This window comes from Artibeus jamaicensis, unplaced genomic scaffold (genome assembly GCF_021234435.1).
Source record: "Artibeus jamaicensis isolate MK-2021 breed Jamaican fruit bat unplaced genomic scaffold, CSHL_Jam_final contig_2790, whole genome shotgun sequence".
NCBI lineage: Eukaryota > Metazoa > Chordata > Mammalia > Chiroptera > Phyllostomidae > Artibeus > Artibeus jamaicensis.
In genome coordinates, this window is record NW_026521616.1 from 4,487,178 (window position 1) to 4,512,578 (window position 25,401).

Sequence of the window (25,401 nt, forward strand, 5' to 3'; positions counted from 1 at the left end):
GGCAGCCAAGTGTCAGGGCCAAGTGCTGGAGCTTAGCAGAGGGCTGTGAACCACTCCAGCTCCCAGTCCCTATTGGCTGAATTGAATTGAAAGTCCTTGAAGGTATTTGGAAAAGAACATAACATTTTTTTTTCTGCCCAAATTTTGAGATAACTATGGGAAGAGAGAGGGACACAGCCCTGCTATGGGAGAAGTGAGTTGGTACCAGAAAGTTGGTGGCACCCATTTGGTCTTGATTTAAAAAGGAAGCGATTTAGTTCTGGGCTGGTGGCTGTAGGAGGAGCCAGCCCCCATTTTGGACAGAGCTTCTCCTTTGGCAAGTCCCACAGAATTGGGAAGGAGGGCACCCTGGTGGCCCCAGGCACGTGCCACCTCTTCCCTCGCCTCTTGTTCCAAGATTCCTGGGGTCAGGTGGCAGGGAGAAAAGTGATTAAACATAGGCTGAGGAGATCTTCAGAAGCTGAGAGGCAAAATGTCATCACATGCTTTCTCTGTGCAAACTCGCTGAGAGGAGCATGAGAAGAAGCACCCAGATGCTTCAGGCAGCTTCTCCGAGTTCCTGAGAAGTCCTCAGAGAGATGGAGCAGCATGTCTGCTGAAGAGAAGAGAAATCCGGATATGTGGCAAGGGCAGACAAGGCCCCCTGTGAAAGAGAAGTGAAGACTAATATCCCTCCTGAAGGGGAAACGAGAGAGCAGTTGAAGGATCCCGGAGCACCCAAGAGGCCTCCTCCAGCCTTCTTGTTTTGTTCGTCTCCTTGGTTCGTCCAAAAATCAAAGGACCCCGTCCCAGCCCATCCACGAGTGGTGCTGTGGAGCAGCTGGGAGAGACAGGGAATCAGGGCTGTGGGGCGAGCAGCCTGGGGAAGGGGAGGCGGCTCCGCTGCAGGAGGAATCCGTGAAGGGTGTTGCTGCAGGCTGAGCCGAAGGAAAGCCTGATGTGGCAAAGGAGGCAGCCGACAAGGCTGAAATAAGCAGGAAAAAGAAGAAAGAGAAGGAAGATGAGGAAGATGAAGATGATGAATAAGTTGCTTCTAGTGCAGTTTTTTTCTTGTCTATAAAGCATTTAACCCCCTGTATAGAACTCACTCCTTTTAAAGAAAAAAATGGAAATGTAAGGCTGGGTAAGAGTGTTTTTAAACTGCACAGTGTCTGTTTTTGCAGAGTTAATGCATTAACGAGTGTGTGTTCAGATAGCCCTGTCCTGCTGGCCTACCAGCCACGAGCCTGGCCTGGTACAGGCTGTGCCTTGGCGGGGAGGGTTAAAGCAGGCTCTTGTTGGTGCTCTGCACGGATTAGTTGTTCATGGAGAACGTGATTTTCATCTTCAGGTGTCTCTGATGCAGCTTATATGAAATCAATGTTGTTCTGTTAACCGAATACCAATCTAATGGCAAAAAAGGTTGTAGCTGTTTTGTCGGCATTCCGAATGCTTCTAATAAAATTTGTTAATTAAAAATTGAAGCAGTTTTTTTTAAACTGAGGTTCACCTGCCTAAAAATCATATTGGCAAGGCAAGGACGAATCCATTAAACCACCAGAGCCAGTTTTCTGAGGGAGCCTTACCTGCACCCTCATGTCCAAACAGGACTTTGAGCTAGGTGAACCTCTGTAAAGAGAGTTATCTTTTTTCTTAATAAAAATCTGACCCAGGTTGGGTAGGGTTTCTGAGTCAGACGACAGGTAAACGTCAGGATCTAACCTTTTTTTCTCATACTGTTTCCTATCTGAAATGCTGCATCAGGCCTGAAAATGAGAGAAAGATGCCAGGAATGTGGTAACACGCTGATTTTTTTGGTGACCTAATGGGCAGTTAGGACTAAAATGTAGGGATGTTGAAAGTTGAATTCCAGTTCCCCTTCCTGAGAAAGCAGTGGCATGTGGGAATATAGGAGATTGGAGATTTGGGGGGAGTCCTGTGCTCTTCAGAAGTGAAGGAGCACCCTGGAATAGTCAGTGTCTTTCTACATGGAATCACTGGTTGTTTTGAGCCAACAGTGTTTGAAATCATTGCCACGGGGAGCCCAAGGGCAAGCTCAAATGTGGCTCTCGCAGATAGAAAGCCTGTGGATAGGGTGGCGGAGAGAAGCCAATACACCAGCTAGCAAGTTGGACAGACCCATCATGCCCTCGGAGTGGTGGCCAGGCCAAAGTGAAAACCAGGCATAAAAGAAGCTGGCCCTGCTTTACCAGACACAGAGAAGGGATTATGCGGAGGTGAAACTTCCTGCTGGCGGTGACTCCTTGTCCCCTGTCTGAGCTTCTTCCTCCTTCCTCATAGGCTTCTGATTATTTGATCGATGTCTCTCGACAACCAGCTCTTCAGCCTAAAACCTGAGAAGACTGTTTTAACAGCCTGTGTGTGCCATTGAGAGTAGCCCAGAAAAACTGACACACAATTTGGAAACAAATAACAAGCCTGAATAGATTTCTTCCTTTTCAAATTTAAACATGGGGAAGAAGAACAAGAACCTCACGAATCAGTGAAAGAAAAGATTCTGCATCTAAAAAAGCATAGCCTAGCATTTAAAAGGCGGGGAAATAATCCTTTTGAAAAGGATTTACTATAGAAAGTCAAGTAAAATTTAACTGTCTAGTAACTTTGTATTTTCGACAAACTTCTGGAAAAAAACCTGTATGAAAGAAAAGACAAAATAAGGCAACAGAATTAGATGAAAAATTTGCTGGTTACATTAAGGAAACAGCCCTGACTGGTGTGGCTCAGTTGTTGGTTGAGTGTCATCCCACAAAGTGAAGAGTCGCTGGTTGGATTCCCAGGCAGGGCACATGCCTGGGCTGTGGGCCAGTCCTGGTCGGGGCGCATGTGTGAGGCAGGCGATTGATTTCTCACATCAGTGTTTCTCTCCCTTTCTTTCTCACTCCCTCTCTTCTTCTTTCTCAAGAATAAATAAATAAAATCTCTAAAGAAATTAGGAAAATCACGTAAGAAAACTAAAAAAGGCCCAAAAGAAATTTATTTTATTTTATTATTTAAAAAATTTTTTTAAATTGATTATGCCATTACATTTGCTCTATTCCCCCCTCCGTTCCCCTGCACCCTGCATACCCCTCCCCCACCATTCCCCCCTTTAGTTCATGAACATGTGTCTCAAGTTCTTTAGATTCTATATTTCCCATACTATTCTTACCCTCCCCCCTATCTATTTTCTACCTACCGTCTATGCTACTTATTCTCTGTACCTTCTCCCCCCTTCTCCTTCTCCCACTACCCTGTTGCTAACCCTCCATGTGATCTTCATTTCTATGGTTCACTCCTGATCTAGCTGTCCTCTTAGTTTGCTTTTGTCTTAGGTGTGGTTGTTAATAACTGAGTTTGCTGTCCTTTCACTGTTCATCTTTTTTATCTTCTTTTTCTTAGGTAAGTTCCTTTAACATTTCATATAATAAGGGCTTGGTGATGATGAACTCCTTGAATTTGATCTTATCTGAGAAGCACTTTATCTGTCCTTCCATTTTAAATGAAAACTTTGCTGGATAGAGCAATCTTGGTTATAGGTCTTTGGTTTTCATGACTTGGTATACTTCTTTTCAGCCCCTTCTTGCCTGTAAGGTCTCTTTTGAGAAATCCGCTGACAGTCTGATGGGAACTTCTTTGTAGGTGACAGTCCCCTTATCTCTTGCTGCTTCTAGGATTCTCTCCTTCATTTTAATCTTGGCTAATGTAATGATGATGTGCCTTGGTGTGTTTCTTCTTGGGTCCAACTTCTTTGGGACTCTCTGAGCTTCCTGGATTTCCTGGAAGTCTATTTCCTTTGCCAGAATGGGGAAGTTCTCTTTTATTATTTGTTCAAATAAGGTTTCCACTGGTGACTATTCCTCTTCCCCTTCTGGTACCCCTATAATTCGGATGTTGGAATGTTTAAAGATGTCCTGGAGGTTCCTAAGCCTTTGCTCATTTTTTTTGAATTCTTGTTTCTTCATATTTTTCTGTTTGGTCATTTTTTCCTTCCTTCTGGTCTGCTCCCTTGATTTGAGTCCCAGTTTCCTTTCCATTACTGTTGGTTTCCTGTGCATTTTCATTCATTTCAATTAGTTTAGCTTTCATATGTTCCTCTAATTTGTGACTAAAATCAACCAGTTCTGTGAGCATCCTGATCACCAGTGTTTTGAACTGTGCATCTGAAAGTTTAGCTGTTTCTTCATCGCTTAGATTTATTGGGTCTGGGGCTCTGAGTTGTTCTTGAGACATGTTTTGATCTGTTTGTGCCTGTTACATATGAGGAGAGGAGTCTTAGGTGTTCACCAGGGCGGGGCCACTCAGATTGCTGGTCTGTGACACTGTATGTGGGGGCGGGGTCAGAGAGGGAGCAATGGCCATCCTCTCTGCTCCACCGGTCCATCTCACCACTTGCCCCAGCCTGTCTATCTGAGCACAAATGTTCGAGCCCGCCACCCTGTGCCAGGACCTGCTCAGTCTGTGTCAATGCACATCTCTTCACTGGTTTATCTGCGTGCAAATGCGCGACCTCAGACAGCCAGCTGCGCCTTCTCATAGCTACCCCCGCACCTGGGATCTGCACCCTTGGCTGCTTGCATGCCGCCTGGGCCGGGGGGATTGTTTTTGCCTGACCTGCTCCGCTGCTGGCTTCGCCCCTCTTACCGGTTTAGCTGAGTGGTTTGTTGTTTTCAAACTCTGTATTGTTCGATTTTCTGTGATTTGGTTGCGTTTATTGTTGTTAAAACTTTGTTGTTTTTAGATTTGGCTGTGCGAGGAAGCAAAGTGTTTCCACCTATGCATCCATCTTGGCGGAATTCCGGCCCAAAAGAATTTTAAATGGCATTAGAGGCGGTAAAGAGTGAAATCTACTGTGGAAATCCCAGTTAGTAACATTGAGAACATACTTAAGAGGCTCTCACCTAATTCAAAGGGAAACATAACAGACTTCAAATGATGAGAGCAGAATCATAATGACTGTGTAGGATGGTGAGCAGGTTATGTTAATATTTGATTTTTTAAAGCTGTTGAGTACTTAAATCTGCAGATAAAAGTGACTCACTCTGTATTAGACAAAATCAATGAAAGACAACTAGTAACTGGACATATTTTAATGAAAATTTAGTATTCTATGGATAGAAAATCATGGGTAGAATGAGAACATTTCAAATAAAGGCAAAGAAAACATACAGACATAGAAAAAGATAGAGTATAAAGGAATCATAAATGAATACATATAATAGAAGTCTGAATACATAAATGATGTACAAAATATAAGTGAGTTAAATTACATCATTAAACAGTAAAGATTATTTTTGCCTGTTTCTCCTATATTTTTAAATTTAATTTTTATTGTATTTTTCCCCATTACCATTTAGTCCCCTTATATTCCCTCCTACCAGCCCCCCAGCAATTACCATCCTGTTGTCCATGTTCATGAGTCCTTTTTCCTTTTTTTTTTTTTTTTAAGATTTTATTTATCTTTAGAGGGGAAGGGAAGAGAGAGGCAGAGGAATGTCAATGTATGGTTGCCTCTCGTGTGTCCCCTGCTGGGAACTGGCCTGCAACCAGGCATGTGCCCTGACTGGGAATCAAACTGCGATCCTTTAGTTCGTAGGTCCGCGCTCAATCCACTGAGCTACGCCAGCCACAGCAGTCCTTTTTCCTTTTTCCTCAATTCCTCCACTTCCTAGACCCCACCCTCTACTAGTTGTCATCTGTTCTCCATCTATGAGTCTGTCTCTGTTTTGCTTGTTAGTTCAGTTTGTTCATTAGATTCCACATGTGAGTAAAATCATATGGTAATTGTCTGACTGGCTTATTTCACTTAGCATAATGTGCTCCAGGTCCATCCATAGTGTTTATTAGCAAAGTGTAAAATTTTCTTTTTTATAGCCGAGTAGAATTTCATTGTGTAAATGTCCCATAGTTGTTTTACCCACTCATTTATTGGAACAGTAACGATTCTAAGTTGGGTCATCCCTTCCCCTAACCCCCTCCCCACAGATCAATCAACCAGTTAGTCAACCAGTCTATATTTTATTAGAGAAAGTAGCTCAGCATATTTTAAAAAAAACTGTTGATAAAAAGTTATAACAATCAAATACAAAAAGAAAGCACAGTTGGCAGTATTAATATGGGAAAATAGAATTCAAGGTGAAAAAGCAATCAGTGAGAAAGGCTGCTATTGTCTAGTCATGAAGGATGAGGTCCACAGTGAAGGTATCTGATGGGCTTTTTATTGTTCCATTGTGTAGTATAACAGTGTGTATATAATGATACATAGATATTATTGTATATGCACATGTATATAGTATACATGTATGTATTATATATAATATGTATATATAATGATTAGAATATGGAGAAATTTCACAGGATATAATTGTAGTGGTAGATTATAACACTTCTTTGTTTTTTAAAATACATTTTATTGATTATGCCTTTACAGTTGTCCCATTTCCCCCTTCATTCCCCTCCACCCTGCACACCCCCTCCCCACACATTTCTCCCCTTTAGTTCATGTCCATGTGTCACAAGTTCTTTAGCTTCTATACTTCCTATGCTACTCTTGCCCTCCCCTATTTTCTACCTACTGTCTATGCTACTTATTCTCTGTACCTTTTTTCCCCTTCTCCTCCTCCCACTTCCCTGTTGCTAACACTCCATGTGATCTTCATTTCTGTGGCTCTGCTCCTGATCTAGCTGTCCTCTTAGTTTGCTTTTGTTTTAGGTGTGGTTGTTAATAACTGTGAGTTTGCTGTCTTTTCACTGTTCATATTTCTTATCTTCTTTTTCTTAGATAAGTCCCTTTAACATTTCATATAATAAGGGCTTGGTGATGATGAACTCTTTGAACTTGACCTTATCTGAGAAGCACTTTATCTGCCCTTCCATTCTAAATAAGAGCTTTGCTTGATAGAGCAATCTTGGTTGTAGGTCTTTGGATTTCATGACTTGGATACTTCTTTCCAGCCCCTTCTTGCCTATAAGGTCTCTTTGAGAAATCAGCTGACAGTCTGATGGGAACTCCTTTGTAGGTAACTCTTTTTTCTCCTGCTGCTTTTGAGATTCTTTTTCATTTTAATCTTGGCTAATGTAATTATGATGTGCTTTGGTGTGTTCCTCCTTGGGTCCAACTTCTTTGGCACTCTCTGAGCTTCCTGGATTTCCTGGAAGTCTATTTCCTTTGCCAGAATGGGGAAGTTCTCCTTTATTATTTGTTCAAATAAGTTTTCCACTTGTGGCTGTTCCTCTTCCCCTTCTGGTAGCCCTATAATTTGGATTTTGGAACCTTTAAAGATGTCCTGGAGGTTCCTAAGCCTCTGCTCATTTTTTTGAATTCTTGCTTCTTCATTCTTTTCTGTTTGGTCATTTCTTCCTTCCTTCTGGTCCACTCCATTGATTTGAGTCCCAGTTTTGTTTTCATCACTATTGGTTCCCTGTGCATTTTCCTTCATTTCACATAGTGTATCCTTCATTTTTTCATTTAGTTTGTGACTAAAATCAATCAGTTCTGTGAGCATCTTGATCACCAGTGTTTTGAACTATGCATCTGATAGTTTGGCTATCTCTTGGTCACTTAGAAGTATTGACTCTGGGGCTTTGAGCTGTTCTTCTTCTTGAGCTATAATGTTTTGGTCTATTTGCACCTGTTATGTATGAGGGGTGGAGGCTTATGTGTTTACCAGGGCGGGTCTATTTCAGTCACTGGGTTGTGACTAGGGTCAGAGAGGGAGCAATGATGTTTGTTCTGCTCTTTCTTAGATTTCAGTCTCCTCTGGCACTTCCCACAAGCAAACTGGGCCCTTCAGGTGCTGGTTCCTGGGTGGGAGGGCTTGTGTATGTTCTAGGACCCTGTGGATCTCTCCAACAAACTCTCCTGTGAGGCTGAGAGCCTCTCCCGGCACCTCAACCCCCAAAAGTTTTTTCAATCGGTGCTTTTAGGCTTTATTTCCTGTCTCTGGGGCCCTGGGTTGCATGGTCTGTATCACTGATCATTTTTAATCTGCCTGGTTTATCTGCACATGAATGTGTGACCACAGTCAGCCAGCACCTTGCGAGCCTTACTGGGTTTGCATCCCACACCTACCTGGTCTGCTAATCACCCCCTTTTCTGGCCAGGACCCCTCTGCTGGCCACCAACTCTGCCCCTCTCACTGGTCTGGATGAATGGTTTGTTGTTGTCGGACTTCAGTACAGTTCAATTTTCTGTCTGTTTTGGTTGTGTTTTTGTTTCTAAATCTTTGTTGTCCTTAAATCTGGTTGTGCGAGGATGTGTAGTATTTCCACCCACACCTCCATCTTGGCTGGAAGTCCGACTATAACACACTTCTTATCACTTACAGATCAATGAGGATAGGAGTGAGAGGATAATCTCAGTATTATTTATGTGAATTATATATATATATATATAGATAGATAGATAGATAGATAGGTAGATCTTTATTGTATCTATCTCTACTTAGCCTTCAACTTTTGACCCTGTAAGGGAGATTTCTGCTTCTGTGCCTGTGGGACATTTACAGGGGTTGGTTGTGAGGAGGTCAGTGGCTCTGTGCATGTGCCATGGCAGAACCATCTTGGTGCCGTGGCAGAACCATCCTGGAGCAGAGCCAAGCAGCAAACCAACCCAGATGTCTAGGCTCCAACCATTTAAAAGACAATAAAAGTTAAACATGCACATATACCATGTTTGATTATAAATATGTAAGATATGTAAAGACAAATGATAATATATATTCCTATTTCCTCCATATTTCTGGTCTCATTCTGTAGTACATTTTGTTAAACACAGTGTTTTGGAACTTGCTTCTCTTAACAATATACCTATAGTTCTTCCCATATTGGCACGTGAAGAGCTGCTTAATTCCTTTTACTGCTGCATAGTATTCCATTACATGGATATAAAGTAATTTGTTTAATAGATCCCCCATTCATGGCCACTGTCAGTATTTGGTAGCACAAATAATGCTGCAATGAATAATTGTGTACAAATGTCAGTGTGTATGGGTTAAAATAATAATGTCTCAGAAGTGAGATGGCTGGTTCAAAACATGAATGCATTCATATTTTAATAGATATTGTCAAATTGCCTCCTGTAGGAACTCTATAAATTTGAACTTTACCAGTAATGTATCCAGAGTACTTATTTTCCCAAAGTCTCTCCAGCAGACTATTTTGTCAAATACTTGGGATTTTTGCCAATCTGATAGGTGAGAATGGTATTTTCATGTAGTTTAAATTTACCATAATTTTATTGAGATCTGTTGAGCATATGTTTAAGGAGCACATGTATTTATTTTCTGTGAACTGTCTGTTCATAAGCCTTGCTTCTTTTTTTAAATTGGATTGTTAGTCCAAATTTCTATTTTTAAAAATTTTGCAGATAATTCTTGATATTAGATAGATTTAAGAACCAGTCTTTTGAGGCACAAAGTAAATCTATATAAATTTCAAAAAGCAGGTATTTTGCCAAATATATTTGCTGTACTTAGATGCAAATTGTCTTAAATAGCTTCTCATTAAATATGAAAGAATATATTTTCAAGTGGTTGGTGTTGTTAGTAGTCTCTCCATGCCTTTGCTTTATAGTTTCTTTGTCTATAAAGCGAATGTGGTAGTACCCACCTTAAAATACCCACCTTAAAATTATTGAATGCTTATATATGCCAGAGCCTGATACTCTGTAGCTACTCAAAAGTGGTCGCTACTCTTATTATCAATATTATTACCTAAAGAGAACAAGAAGAAGAAATTAACAAAGATTAAGGCCAATACAAATAAATTAGAAATAAAATGAACACAAAACTTGATAAAGCAGCTTAGCAATAACCCATAACCTTTGGACCAACCTAAAACTTGATAAATCAACCAAGGCTACAGATTTCTAAAGAGCATAGAAAAAGATATTCATTTGGAAGAAAAAAACAAAATGTGTAACTAGCTAGTCAAATATAAGTAAATGTGATACAAAACAAAATTGGGCATTAGAAAAGGCATATAGCCACAGATATGAAGAAAACTGAATACTTACTAATAGATGTTATATTCAATCCACATTATTATATTGGAATTTTTATTTGAAACAGGTGCCTTTCTAGGAAACCACACTGATTTAATACGAGACTAGAAACCTGACCAGATCAATAAGTATGTAATAAATTGGAAAGTTTCCAAATAATTCTCTGTCCAAAAGTTTCTAGGTCTAGATGGTTTGCAGGTAGTTATTTTAAACTCATAAGGAATAGATTTCATGCTGTTTAAACTGTTCAAGAGAAAAAAATATGGAAAGCTTCCCAATTAGTTAAACAGTGTTTAAAAGATTCTCATGAAAGATATTAGACCAATGAAATGAAAAAAGAAAAATATGGGCCAGCCCTGGCCAGGTGGCTCAGTTGGTTGGAGCAGTGTCCTCTACGCCAAGTGGTTGCAGGTTTGATCCTTTGTCAGGGCACATACCTAGGTTGTGGGTTTGACCCCTGGTTGGGGTGCATAGCGGAGGCAGTGAAACAATGTTTCTCTCTCACATCAATGTGTCTCTCTCTCTTCCTGTCTCTTGGGTGAGGATTATAAAAAGACAAAGAAAAAATAGGAGCCAATATTCCTTATGAATGTAGAAGTAAAGATTCTAAACAAAATACCAATTCCAGCAATTCAAATACAAGCAGTCAACTAACAGAATAATATACTATAACCAAGAAAGAGTTATTGTAATTTAAACACTTAAAAAAAGAGTTAGTGTAGTTTAAATAAGTATAAACTGATGAAAGTAGCCTATGAAATTATATGCTTATTAGATAGGACTAAAAACAAAGCTATATTCTGCTTAGTAAAAGACCTACCTACAGAAAAATAACGTGAAACTCTTTAAGATGAAATGAAAAGACATGCTAGGAAAATACCAACCAAAAAAGCTGGTGTAACAATATTACTATCGGACAAAATAGAATTCCAGGAAAGAAGCATTAGTAGGGGTAAAAGGAGCACTCCTTTGTAACTTGGGAATACTCCTTCCTGTCTCGATGTTTCCTGCTGTGTGGAGGGAACACTTCTGTGTAACACCCCTGGCTCTCTCTGCACTCTCTAGTAGGTGAATTTGGGAGCAAGATCTTGGCCTGTGTAGCTGTGTTGCCATCAGGGCTCCCTTCTACTCCTTGGTACCACAAGTCCCAGCTGAGCAGACCCCACGAGAGGAGGCTTGCCCCTGCTCAGCACTGCCTGGGCCTGGGTGGGTAATTCTGGAATTGAATTAGAAGATTCGTTTCATCTTCACGTTAACCTGTGTGCTTTCTCTTGGTCTTTAGCAATAACAAAGGAGTTATTTTGACTTCCAACTGCATTACTCTTAATTTTTTTTTGTTTCTGAGTTTGTTCATAACCTTGGCAAGGAAAGATGCCCTTTACGGGACCCCTCTGAGTCCCCAGCCTACAAGATGATAAAGAGAGCAGTCCACCAGGAGATCGAAGAGTCCTGAACTTATAAGCTTGTACTTAGTAACAGAGTCTTGAGTTTAAAAAGGCAAAAACTCTTAGGGATGTAAGAAGTAGACAAATCCTCAGTTATAATGGAATTTCAATAACATCTCTTGTATACCAGTGGGCCAAGCAAACAAAAAAATTGTGAGGATATAAAAGATTTGAACAGTGCAATGAACGAATTTGATCTCGTAACATACTTTCCTGAACTCAACAAAAGAAAAATGTACATTCTTTTTAAGCCCACATAGAACATGAAAATAAAAGTCTATGTATTAAGTCAATAAATTTCAAATAATATCATACAGATTATGTTCCATGAATAAAAGAAAATTAAATTAAATCAACAAATTAAAATACTGAGAAAAAACATCATACATTTGTAGAGTTAAAAAAAAACCCTTTAAAATAACTCATGGGCTAATGGGGAAATCTAAAAAAAAATGACAAAATATTCAGAACTAAATGACAATGAAAATAAAAAAATTGTATTATTTATGCTATTACAGTTGCCCCCACTTTTTCTCCTCTTGCCCACCTTTACTGAGCACCCCAGTTCCTCAGGCAATCCCTGCACCATGGTCTGTGTCCATGGGTCACACATACATGTTCTTTGGCTAATTTTTCACCTTTTTTCCAGAAAGATGTATAGTTTTAAATGCATTCATGAAAAAGAAGAAAGATTAGATATGTAAGCACATGGGTCAAGAAGTTAGAAAAAGAATAGGAAAAAACCCAAAGTAAACAGAAGGAAGGAAAATAAAAAGGACAAGAACAAGCTGGTGAAGTAGAAAGCAAAAATAACAAATAGAGACAATCAACAAAACCAAAAGCTGTCTATCTGAAAGGATGAGATAAACCCCTAGCGAGGGCTGATTAAGGAAAACAGAAAAAAATACAGATGGTATTACAGCAGTAAAGGAAAGGCTAGAGCTGGGGACAGAAATGGAGTCCTAAGTGAATTCCAAAACAGCTTTATATCGATACATTTGATGGATACTTTTATAGAAAAATATAAATTACCAAAATGTACTCAGTAAGGAGCAGGCAACCTAACTATTCAGCGGTAAATAACTGCATTGGTAGCCAAGGTACCCTCCCACAAAAACAAAAAGAATAGGCCCAGAGGTTTCACAGGTGAGTTTTAACAAACCTTTAAGAAACAGAAAATCCCTGTGGTATACAGACTCTCCCAGAGAATGAGGAACTCCCAGCAGTTTTATGAGGCTGGAGCAGCACGCTGATACCAAAACCCAACAAGGGAAGCACAAGAAAACAAAAAGGCCAGTGTTGCTATTGAACATAGATGTGAAACTCTAAATAAAATATTAACCAGTGGAAGTCAGCAGGGTATAAAAAATCATACGTAAGAAGTCAGTCTGATCCATGGACTGAGGAGATGGCTCAACAGAAGTGTAAATCCACCAGGTTTACAGATGAAAGACCCATGATTGTCTCAGCAAATGCAGAAAAGTGTTCAGTAAAATCCAGCGCTTTCATAATGTGCTAAATGAATCAGGGGAACAAGATAAATTTAGAGTCTTATGGTAAATCCCTTTATAAAGCAACTTTTATCCCACTTATATTTTGAGTAAATCCAGATTTTCATATATTAGAATTTCTTTTCACAAAGGCTTAGTTGCATGTGAGAACCCAAATATATCCAGAAGCTGTGCCTGGTTCTTTGGGAGAACACAAAAACCCACAAAGAAACCAAAAAGTAATGGTGAACTTTGAAGGTGACTCTTGCTTTTCCCACAGTTTGGTTTTGGGCAACCTCACCAGGCAGGTTGTTTAAGTATCCACCTCCCATGAGGTACCTGGGTAGGATTTCCTTTTCCCACTGTTTGAGTGTGGTGCCCAGCACACGGGTTGGGTAAAATGAGGCACATCTGACCTCAAGGAAACATGAAGCAAGTGTCCCTGCCTTGTGTTCTGGCAGGATCTCAGCCACCTTCCTCATTGACTCGGTTTCTTGGGGATATGTCTCTCTTTGCAGGTCCAAAGTGAAGACAGTGCATGAACGGATCCCCTTGGCAGGTCTGAGCAAGCTGCCCAGCATCCCTCAGATTGCGAAGGTAAAAGCCGACCCCTGAGAGAAGGAGACTTCTTCCCTTAGCCCAGGGCTGGCCTCTGGACTGGGTGGGAGTGCAGGCTTCTCCTGGGTGGGCTTTGGCCCTTAACTGCATGCATAGGGGTGCGAGAGGGCTACCGGCAGACATCTGTCTTCCTGTCACCCTCCCTATCTCATCCTTGTGGCTGAGGCTACTCAGTATAATCCATGGTCTCTGCCCCCAAGTTCATGACTAGTTCAGGAGACAAGAGACTTGGAAAGACAGAGCTTAATATGGAGAGTAGGACTTCAGAGGAGGACTGGGAGGGAGCGGCCAGGGAGCCTTCACAGCAGAGGAGGGTTGGGCTTAGGGATGGCCATGCTGTTGGTCCAGATGGAGGATGCCATCCCCTCACCCCACCCCCTACCCCCAGGTCAGGAGCCATCAGCTAGTAGAGGGGCCTGTGTCACTGCTCTGGAGAAACTTGGGAACTGAGTCAGCCAGGTGGGATGAGAAGGATGGTCATCTGGGTTGAGTTGGGCCCACACTTTGGGGGCGGGAATGCTGGGCAGAATTGTGCGCAATCCCTTTGGTGACCTCACTTCATCAGGAAAGTAGGTTGACTTTCCTGGCCCCTCGCAGAGCAGCAGTGCCAGGCCTCCCAGTCTGCAGGTCCTGGCCCTGCCCCGCCGTGTTCTTTCTTTGATGGGCAGAGGAGCCCAGGTGCCATCTGGGATGTGGCCCCTGAGCTGTGTATTTCTCTTTCCCTGCCTAGGCTTTCTGTGATGATGCAGTGGGACTGAAATTCAGCCCTGTCCTGTACCCCAAGGTGAGACCTTTGTCCCTCCCCTTACCCTGGACTCTGCTCTTACCCTGGGCTTGGCATGGATTTGTTCACTGGCGGCTCTGTGGGAAGTTCTCTGCATCTTGGTGGGGTTTTGTGGGGTCTCTGTGATACACCTCATGTCTCCCTCTCGCTGCCCACCCCTTCACAAACTGGTCTTCTGGAAAGCATCCTGGGCCACACCTGGGTCTCCGGCCTGCCCAGGTTGGTCCCCAGCTGTGTGGAGGTGAAGGAGGTATAGTAGCTTCTCCATCTCACTCTGGCCCTCCAGCCCTGAGGCCAGTGCTGGGGTGGGGAGTGTTCTACCTCTAGCTGGGGGCCTGGGGGCTGGGGGCTGGGGCAGACCTGGTCAGCCATCATGGAGGAGGGAGCGGGGCAGAAGGCAGAACTCCACTAAAAAATGAAAGGCGGGCTGCGCTCCTCATTGCCAATGCTGTGCCGCTCTGAGCCCCTGCTCGGTCCTTGTTAATGAACTGGCTGCCTTTCTGCCATCAGTTTTCTTAGGACTGTCCTAATCTTGACCCCATTTCTGATGTGGGCGTGGGAGTGGGGAGAGGAACAATAATAACAAAACCAAACAACAGCCCACTCAAGAACAACTACGGCATAACAGGACTTAATCACCCACAGACAGTGAGTTGCTTTAGATCTAGGAAGAGCCCCTGTGCACACGCGGATTCCTCATGAGCCAGCGGGGTCAGGAGAGAGGAGATGGGTGTGGAGCTGTGCTTCTGTGCCTGCCCCATGGGCCAGCACTGTGGCTGCCCAGGCTTGAGGGGGCTGGCTCAGTCTTTCCCCTGGTACTCTTCTGACAACCAGGAACCACAAGGTGAAATGTTTGGTGGGGAAGAGAGGCCCTATCCTGGCTGGACATCCAGAACCCTGGAACAAACACCTTCAATGTTCACGATTTGGGCAGGACACTATGTATCCCTACGCAGTGGCCGAGCTAATGCAGGGTCTTCTGCACAGCTCATGCGCCAAACCCCTCTCCCAGGCACCTCTTTCCAGCCCTCTTAGCATCTGCAGGCACTTACCAGTAATAAGCTGCACTCCACTGAACATTTTCTCTCATTCCAACTGCCCTTCTCTTTATAATTAAAGCTGAATTAGTGAGGTTTAACCACACATTAAAACCTCATCATAAAGGCCTCACTTAACTACAAGTTTGGCAAATTTTGTTGTCAAATCATATCCACCGAGAGAACCTAATGACGCTCATTTGCATAGTTCTCTCCATCACTCGGAAAGCCTCCTGCTCTGGTAACGATGGAGGAGCAGCTGTATTTTCATGTTTGCTGCATTTGAAGGACTCCTCAGTCCGGCTGGCTGTTCATCTGGCTGGGATGTTGTGTGTGTGCATTTTCAGAATTCACAGAGTTTAGAATGTTCCTTGGCAGGTTTCCATGGCTGGGCGCCTCTTCCTTGGCAGGGCAGCTGCTGCGCTCCTTCGGCTCATCCTGGGAGGGAGTGGGTGGCTCGCTCCGGGTCGGCCAGCAGTTCCGGGGGGAGCTCACGAGTGTCCATTTCCTCAGGCAGATGAACGCCTCCCAGACCTAACACGGCCCATGTAATCCGGCCAACAAACAAGTCGTGCCTGGTTTGTTTTTTCCTGTAGCATAACAGGAGGTTTGGTCCCTTCTTTTTACCGAAAAGGGTGTCATGGTAGCATCCAAATCTTCTCTTTCCCACTGAGCTGGTTCCGCTGTAATCTTTCTGGGGGGTTACATAGATGGTGATGATGGTGATGGTGGCGGTGATGGTTGTAGCTGCTTGGTGCTCTGCACCTTATGCGCCCGATCTCACTGAATCTTCACAACTGCACAGTCCTATTTCACAAATGAGGAAACTGAGGCCCAGAGAAGTTAAGTGGCTTACTTGAAGCTATACAGGTAAAAACAGCAGATTCAAAATTAGAGTTTAGTGTTCCTGACCCTCAGATACCAATTCTTTGCAGCATGATAGAACATTAGGCAGAACCAGTGGTTAGCTCCCCCCATATTGTATTAGGGTACGCTCCTCCTAACAGCAGTCTCCTTTTAGGTCTCTCAGTTATAGAGAAGGCAGATTAAAGTCCGGCAGGAGCAGTGCCTTGTCAAAATCACATTGCTGATTATAGGTGGAATGAGAGCTAGTATCTCCCTTGCTTACCAGTTTGGGAGGCCTGGTTTCACAGGTAAAATACTGGGGTGAAGTCAGTTCCCTGAGTCCTGCCGGACTCCCCATGTGCCCAAGCCTTGGCCGGCACATCTGGATGGGAATGAGTGATGCAGGGGTCCGGCCACTGCTGGAGGGCGCTCCAGTGTCGAGGCCTCGCTGAGACCTTTGGAGCTGCATCCTGACCATCGACTTCGGCCTTCGCCCTTTCTCTTCTAATACACATGTGGATGTCTCATGTCCGGCGGGCAGGCTCTCCACCGAAACGGGTGCTTCCCCTTCTGTTTCCCTCCAAGTTGACAAACCATCTGATTTTTTTCATCCCACATTTTCCAGGCCTCCCAAATGATTGTGTCCTATGATGAGCATGATGTCAAGAACACTTTCAAATTTGGAGTCATTTATCAGAAAGCCAGGCAGGTAAGCACCACAAATCCATACTGGCCACTATATCCTCTGGTTTCTTCCTGGGTACTCTTATGTTCCTCCCCAAGCACAGTACTAGGTTCTTAAATATGCTGATTTCAAGTGTGAATTAGACTGGAGGTGGCTATATTGTCAAGCCATTCCTCACACCCAGGCCTGCAAAGCCTTTATGGTAATGTGATTTTCCAAATGGTAACTTCTGATTCTTCCTGGTGGCTACTCCTGCTTTTCATTATCTCTAGGCTGTGGGTTATAAGACAAATCAGACTGGCTGGAGAGAACGGATTAGCCCAAGCTGCTCTCTGCCCACAATCCTCCCAGCTGGGAATAGCTTTTTCTCCCCATACTTCAGTAGTGTGGCAGCCAGTCATGTGCATTTCTTCCCAAATCTGTGTTCCATGACATCATGTTTGAAGCTTGAATTCAGCCACGGTGGAGTATTTACACCATGGAAATTGGCAAACACCAGGGCTTCTGTCGCCCAGTGTGGAGAGCTGGGTGTTAAAAACTCACCAGTGCCCCACTGCTCCCCCTGCTCTGCCTGTTTCAGCTCTGACATGCTTTGCAGTTAGTTGGATGAATAATGTTTCTCAATGTGTGAAGTACTCTGTGAAGGAGTGACTTGGACAGGGTTTGGGCGCATAGAAACATTTTAAAGCCTCTAAGAACGCCCAAGGTAAAGAACTCTTTATAACTTTGTTGAATATTTATTAACAGCCTGATGAGTAGCCTGCTGAGCACACTGATGTTTCCTCAGCCAGGTTTTATGAAAGAAGGTTTCACACTCTTTTCATCTTTGTATGATCCAGGATCCTAGCATGGTGACTTTGTATAACTGCAGTCATAGTTTTCTGGTATGTGAATTAATGAATGAATAAAAGTTTTGGCCCTGCTGATAGTAGGTCAATAGTACCTTTTACCATTATCTGTGGGTTTGTTTGTCTTTGCATGCCTGAGTCTTTCTTGGCTACCTAATACCTGACTTCCTTGTCTGGAGATATTAGACCACCAGAAACCTGTGTTCACTTAAAAACACTCTAAGTGAGGAGTTTAAGAACTGAAAGAGTAGCATGGATAAATCATATAATTTAAGGGAGATTATTCAGAGGTGCTATGATTATTTTTACATATTGCATTTTTATTTTGTACAGCTCTGCTAATTTAACTCACCTAATTAACGTTCTTTGCTTGTGAAATTTAACCAAAGCAGATCTCATAAGGTGATTATTATCCAATGTTCCAGCAAAGTTATAATTACCGAACATTAACCATCCACCTCTGAGGAGTCCGTGTGTTGTTTATGTACCTGATACTGCTGAGGCAAGGTGGGGGTGTGGGAGGAGACATCTTTTAAAAAAAAACTCAGGAGATTGTTGTTTCACAAACCTAGAGATGGGGGTCATTTGATAGGAGCATTGGTTGCATGAAAGCACAATATCCTACACTTATTATTATTTCAGAATATAAATCAGCCCCATCTAACTCTTCTGTTTGTCCAGCACTGTGCTGAGCATTGAGGGGGATATAGGTAATGACTAAGACACCCTCCCTGAGCGCATGGTCAAGCTCAAGGCCAGTACAAAAATAAAGATAATGCTAATACCAGGCCAGTGTACACCTGGAGAGAGCATGAGCCAAAATATTTTCCCAGCAGAAGATGTACGTTGCCTGGAGGTGGCTGTTCTCCCACATTCTGGCCTTGTGACCTGGGGCACATGGGGTGCTGGCCTGGGGGTGGGATGCCTTCCTGGAATGCTACAGAGCTTTTTATGTGAGGGGGCTCTATGGTCAAATATTTTAGACTTCATGGGCTGTACTGTCTCTGTTGCAATCACTCAACACTGCCTTTGTAGTCCAAAAGCAGCCAAAGACAATCTGTAAATGAGTTGGCCTGATTGTGTTCCAGTAGAACTTAATGTATGTAAATAGGCCATGGTTTGTAGACCTCTGCTCGGGAGCGGCATGTCCCGAACTTCAGACATTCACAAACTGTACTCAGTCTCTGTACCGTATTGTTTGTTCCACTGTATGGCACTGTTACAGTTTTTATCCCACCTCTACTATAAAGTACTAGATTTTTTAAAAGTTTTTTTAAACTAAATACATTTATTTTTAAAGGAAATTTCATATCAATACTCTAATTGGAAAATGGGTATTGTTTGCATGAAATGAAGGTAATTCTAAACAGAAATGCTAGAAAAAAAAAGAGTTACTGAAATCTTACTAGATTCTGTCACCCATCGAAGGCATGGAGCGACAGGTGTGCCCTTTTTTTGTTTTAATGTAGGTGGCAAGGGGGCATAAAGGCACCACGTGTGGGAGGCTTTCCCCTGAAAGGGATTGTGTGGACTGGAGTGTCTCTGTGTCCTGGAGCTGCTCGCTGCACCTCTGGATGTTTGCAGAGCCGGAGGCTGTCTGCCGGCCCTGCCACCTTGGGCAGAGCCTGGTGATAAGGCAGGGCCACCGGGTGCTAGAAGCCTGTCATGACTGGAGAGCGCACTGCTCATTTCGGCTTTGCTTTCTATCTAAAAAAAGTACTAAACTTTAAATTTTTAGTTATCTATACCTAAAAATTACATGCAGTGGTAAGAAGTAATACAGAGAGAAGTGTGTACCCTTTACCCAGTTTCCCACGTAGGTCTTGTCTTCTGAAACTGCAGTGTGACCTCACAGCCAAGCAGTCCATGGGGCTTGTTCCGATTTCCCCAGTTTTGTATGTACGTATCTGGGGCGTGTGGGTGTGCGTATTTTGTTGTATATAATTTTATCACATGGTGAGGTCACACAGTCAAGAAACAAAATTCCATCACCCTTTTCACTTTTAGGATATCTTGTGTTGCCTTTTTATAACCATGGCCATCTTCCTCCTGCCTCTGTGCTCCCTTCGCCCTCCTGTCCTTGACCCTTGGCAACTACTGATCTGTTCTTGAATGTCTAAAACTTTCTCATTTCAAAAATATTTTCTAAATTGCATCATACAGTATATAAGATGTTGGGATTGGCTTTTTCCCAGGTAGCGAAATTCATCTGAGTGCTGCAGAGTACCAGTGCATACTTTTGAGGGCTGAGTAGTATTCCACAGGATGGTGCATCAGAGTCTGTAGAGCCTTTCACCCGCTGTTGGAAAGCTGGGTTGTTTCCAGGTTTTGGCTATAATGAATAAAGCTGCTTTGAACATTTCTAGACAGGTTTTTGTGTGAATATAAGTGTTTATTTCTGTGGGATTAATGCCCAGGGGTACAATTGCTGGGTTATATGGCAATCATATGTTCAGGTCTGTAAGAAATTAACAAACTGTTTTTTAGAGTGTTTCCATTTTACATTCCTACCAGCAATTTTTGATTGACCTGTGGTCTCCACATCCTTGCCAGCATTTGGTGTTTTACTATTTTTATTTTAGCAATTCTGATAGATGTATAGTGATATCATTATTTTTATATCTTATTATTTAAGTTTGCATTTCTGTAATGGCTAATGATGTTGAACATCTTTGCATGTGCTTATTTGCCATCTGTATATCCTCTTGGGTGAAATGATCGTTCGAGTCTTTTGACTATTTTTTTCCTTTTTCATTAATATCATAATAGGAACTTTAAAATGAAGATTAATCACAATAGATTCTAATCCGTAAAATAGAAAGCATAAGCAGAAGAGGATGCTATTTACAACCACAGTCTTCTGCATCTTTCAACACAGAAATATTGTAAGAGAGAAACTAGATTTAGATGGCTGATTGTTGGCTATTTTCTAATTGCATTATTTTTAACTGTTAGGTTACAAAATTATAACAGCTTTATTGAGGTATAATTCACATATCATTGTGAATTGTATGGCATGTGAGTTACGCCTCAATAAAGCACACAAGTCAGTGGCTTGTTGTGTGTTCCCAGAGTTCTACACAATCACCACTAACTCCGGAGCGTGTTTATCATCCGCAGAAGAAACTCTGTATTAATTAGCAGTCACTGTCCACCACCACTCTTTCTGGCTCCTGTTTCTAGCTTCTAACCACAGATCGACTTTGTGTCTCATGGAGTTTCCTGGGGTGGACATTTCACAGCGATGGAATGATATTCTGTGGCCTTTTGTGTCTGGCGTTCTTCACCTATAAACTGTTTTCAACATTCATCTGTGTTGTAGTGGGTATTGGCTCCTCATTCCTTTCTATAGCTGAAGGATATTCCATTGTATGGATCTCACATTTTTTTTATTCACTTGTCAGTTGATAGACATTTTGGTTGTTTCCATCTTGGGGTTTTTACGAAGAATGCTGCTATTAAAATTAGGGTGGGCTTATGTTTTTATTTCTCTTGGATATATTCTTAGAGTGGAATTCTGGGTCTTATGGTAAGTAACCCTATGTGTGGCCTTTCGAGGAACTGCCAGACTTTTCCAGAATTTTCCAGACTTTTCCAGACTTTACCATTTTGCGTTCCCACCAGCAGCCTAAGTGGATCCTGATTTTTCTACACTGTCACTTGTTGTCTGTCTTTTTGATTCTAGCCATTAGTGCGTGTAAAGTGGTATTTCATCGTGGTTTTGATTACTATTGAGTTTTAAGAGTTTTTAAAAATATCTTTTAGATAGGAGTCCTTTGTCAGAATTCCAACTATCAGTTTTTCATTTATGGATTGCTTTTTGGTATCAGGCCTAAGAACTCTTTGCTTCAGCTTTGTTTTTTATACTGACCAGCAGCTTTCATTTGAAGAGAAAGTCCTCATTAATCAGCTCCCCAAATCCAGGTCTGCCTCAGTCCTTCTTCCAGTCAAGGACAGAGCTGCTGGATGGTGACTGTGGTGGGGGGTGGGGAGAACGACAGAAAGAGACCAGGAGTTCGGACACCCACACTCCTTCCTGTGGCACCGAGAAGGCTTCTCTGACTCCTGCCCCGGCCTGTTTCTCTTCCAGACCCTGGAGGAGGAGCTGTTTGGGAACAATGAGGAGAGCCCAGCTTTCAAGGAGTTTTTGGAACTGCTGGGGGACACGATCACCCTGCAGGACTTTAAAGGGTAGGTTTCAGCCACGTGATACCTCCGGCCCCATGGACAGGACCTGGGAGGAAGGGTGAAGGGAGATAGCTGAGTTTCAGGGAGGGCGTATGACAGTTCAAAACACACCCAAGAACCATGAGATTGTTTCTCAGCAAATGATCAACACTCCCTCTGAAGGAGACCGTGGTCCGGGGGTCAGCCAGCACGGCAGGGCATCTGAAAGGCAGTGATGTCTGGCCTTGGGTGCACGGTGAAACTGCTCCACATCTGCTTTGCCTTCCGCATCACATTTGGCTCAGACTGAGAGTGAAATGAATCTACCTTCCCTATCACTCACCTGCCGGGCATCCAGGAAAGATGGCCCCGTGCTGTTGGGGGGAAATGACCCATTTTAGATGATATGCGAAAAGAAGGGATAATTAAGAGTTGGTAGAAATATAATAAACACCCTGGCAGGAATCTATGCAACAGTCTATGGTTCTCTAAGTGGACAGAAAGAATCTTAGACCCAATCCTTGGAAAACTCTGACCTCTGATATTCCTTGGCAAAGGCAGCATTTGGGAGGGGCTTGCCCCCTGGGCCAGACTGCTGTGCTTCATGGCTAGAACAGGACAGAGCCCTCCACCCCCACTCCAGCAGCCAAGTTAATAGGATCTCCCGGTGTGTGTGCAGACACACAGCTCCATGCCTGTCAGGTAGTAGATGTTCAGTGATCACTTCCTTCACCTGCGTCCTTTTCTTCCTCTGTCTTCCTTCCCTTCATGGTCATCACTGCTGCCTAGAGTCTGTCACACATGGAGTTCCCCCTCCACCACCTGTTAGCTCTATGACTTTGGGCAAGTGACTTAACCTCTGCAAGCCTTAGTCTCCTCATGTCTGAAAAGGGAGGTAAAGGTAGCAGTGGCCCCATAGGTTGTTGGTGTTAAACTAGGTAATGCTTGTGAAGCACTTAAGTGAGTGCTGAGCACAGAGGAAGCACTGGGCGTCATTACTGTTAGTTATTATACCACCTTCCCTAAACTCTGAGATGCCATCTTTGTGAGATGCATCCTGTTTCATGGGTATTAAAGTGTGAAAAAAATGTGTCTTAGAACAGATGAAATGATGAAAACCAGGAAGGGCCCTGGCTGGTGTGGCTCAGTTGGTTGGAGCATTGTCCCCTAGCTGAAGGGTTGTGGGTTCGACTCCTAGTCAGGGTGTGTGTCTTGGTTGCAGGTTTGATCCCCAGTCCAGGCACATATGGGAGGCAGCCAATCAATGCTTCTCTCTCTCCTTTCTTCTCTCTCTCTCTCTTTAAAAAAATAAGGCGATGAAAAAAAATGACCTTGGGTGAGAATTAAAAAAAAAACAAGCAAAAAACAACAGCAGGGAGGACTTCAGAGATCATATCATCCTATCCCTTTATTTCACAGAGAGAGGAAACTGAGGCCTGGGGAGATTGAGTTGATATGCCCAAAGTCATGTGCTGACTTAGGGGTAGAAGCAGGTCTAGAACCTGGAGCTCCTGCCTCCCAGCCAAGTGTACTTTCTGCCACACCGGGCTGAGCACATTTTCTGGATCGGTGTAGTACAGTGTTTGGGGAGGCTGATGTCCAGGGTCTATTTTATTCCATTTTCTTAAAGGCACCTACATCCTCCTCTTCATGCTGAAAAATATGATCCATGGCTAGCAGCCCTATTTCCATAGAGAACAAAGGGGCAGCTCCCAGAACCCCACCGAGTTCCTTAGTTTCCTTCCTGCCTGCGAGGAGATAGCCAGGGAAGGGACTCTGTGGACATCTCTGGGGTTGGGTCTCCACATCAGGCACTGGCTGGGCAGAAGTCAAGCATCTGTCACCCCTTCAGGCTGATTTTGGATGCTTCTGGGGGGCTCACCATCATCCAACAGGATGGCTGGTTGTCCTGGCCCTGGGCAGAGGATTTGGACATGACCTTGCAGAGAGCAAAGGTTTGTGCCCAGCCTTGGGAGCCACTGGCACTGGGGACAGCATTTGTCCAGAGTCGTGGGTAGATGATCTCCTTTCCCACATGACCCTTGGAATAGAGATTCTGCCTTTGTCTTTTAAATGTGGGTTTACCAGGGCTTGTCTGCTCAGAAAAGCAGGTCTACCAGCACTCCCTCCCCCCATCCCCGTCTCAGCCCTCAGAGCTCCACATCCCTTCCTTCCTTCACCTGTCCCCATGTTCTCAGGGCAGGGTAAGCCAGGTTGCCCACTCACCCTCACTCTTTCTCTCTGTGGTGCTTGCCCTGTTTTTTTACTGACAGTTTCCGAGGAGGCCTGGATGTGACCCACGGACAGACGGGGGCGGAGTCAGTGTACACGATATTTCGGGACAGGGAGATCATGTTTCACGTCTCCACAAAGCTGCCCTTTACCGAGGGAGACGCCCAGCAGGTAACCTGGGCTGGGAGGGCTCTGGGAGCCTGGGGCGTGCGAGGTGAAAGCCTGCTTCTGGTCCCTGGGCCGACCTACCTGAAGGACTGCGCCGCCCCTTTGCCCTTCTCCCTTTCATAATCAAGAGGCCAGTCTGTTCACTGTGCTCTCGTCTGACCCTGTTCTATCGCGTTATCTCATCTCACCCAGGCCGCGCGTCAGTGCTGCTGACGTTTGCCGGGACAGCGGGGCTCGTGGTTACGCGTATGCTTTGGCCACGGGGAAGCTGCAGCTTGGCGTGGTGAAAAGACTGTTTCCCAGCTGAATGGGGCAGAGCTGGGAGCAGAGCCCAGGTGCCCTGGTCACGTGGGATGTGGTGAAGCGCGCGGGATGGGTCTGCAGATGGCAGCTTGATGCCAGCCCTGCACTTTAGGAGCATGAGATTCTGGGCAAGAATCTTGTGGCCTCTTTTTTCTCATCTGCAAGGTGGGGATAGCGCCGTGTATGTCAGTGTGTTGTTGTGGACATCACCCATGGTGCCCATGAATGTAGGGCTTGGTGTGATGCCTGGCTGTGGCAGCCCTCCTGTCTAACAGCTGTGCACTATCCAGGCCACTAGGCTTTTGCCCTCCTTCCTGCCCCAGTGATGTGAAGCTGGTTATTTCAGGAGCCAGCCCTCACATCCCAGCTTTTCTTGTCTCCCAGCCTCCTCTCTCACTGCACGCTCCCATGGGCAGGAATCCAGCCTCTCTGCCTCAGCCGGGGAAACCTAGATGAGACCTCCATTTCCAGGGTTCTCCCGCTCACCCTCTTATCTGCTGCTTCTAATGGGTGCATGTCCCCAGGAAGGGCCTGGCTTTGTTCTTGCTGAGCCCTGAAGCCAGCAGCTGGCCCCTGACTGCCATACCATTTGTCCCATCCTGCTCTTTTCCCCCTTTCGGTCTCTAGGAAGATGAGAAGGGAAGGTGGGCCTTTCACCAGATGTTGACCCATCCGTTTCTGATCAGGGAACTGGGGAGGGAGCACAGATGTAATATTATAAACAGGGCTTGGCTTCTTTGGGGAAAAAAGAAAATTGGCAAATGGGACTGTGATTTGGCTCTAAAATAACTACTGAATG

At 43.9% G+C, this 25,401-nt stretch overlaps 1 protein-coding gene across 2 annotated transcripts in view; it reads left to right on the forward strand.

Annotated features, from left to right (window-relative positions):
* The window catches only part of RAP1GAP2 (RAP1 GTPase activating protein 2), a 203,587-nt gene that overhangs the window by 146,218 nt on the left and 31,968 nt on the right, over positions 1 to 25,401 (forward strand). For both annotated transcript variants that reach the window (XM_053662728.1, XM_053662727.1), the window contains 5 exons: positions 13,433 to 13,511; positions 14,263 to 14,316; positions 16,825 to 16,908; positions 21,823 to 21,923; positions 24,173 to 24,302. In XM_053662728.1, the coding sequence (XP_053518703.1) occupies positions 13,433 to 13,511; positions 14,263 to 14,316; positions 16,825 to 16,908; positions 21,823 to 21,923; positions 24,173 to 24,302 (448 nt within the window). The remainder of the gene's footprint in view (positions 1 to 13,432; positions 13,512 to 14,262; positions 14,317 to 16,824; positions 16,909 to 21,822; positions 21,924 to 24,172; positions 24,303 to 25,401) is intronic.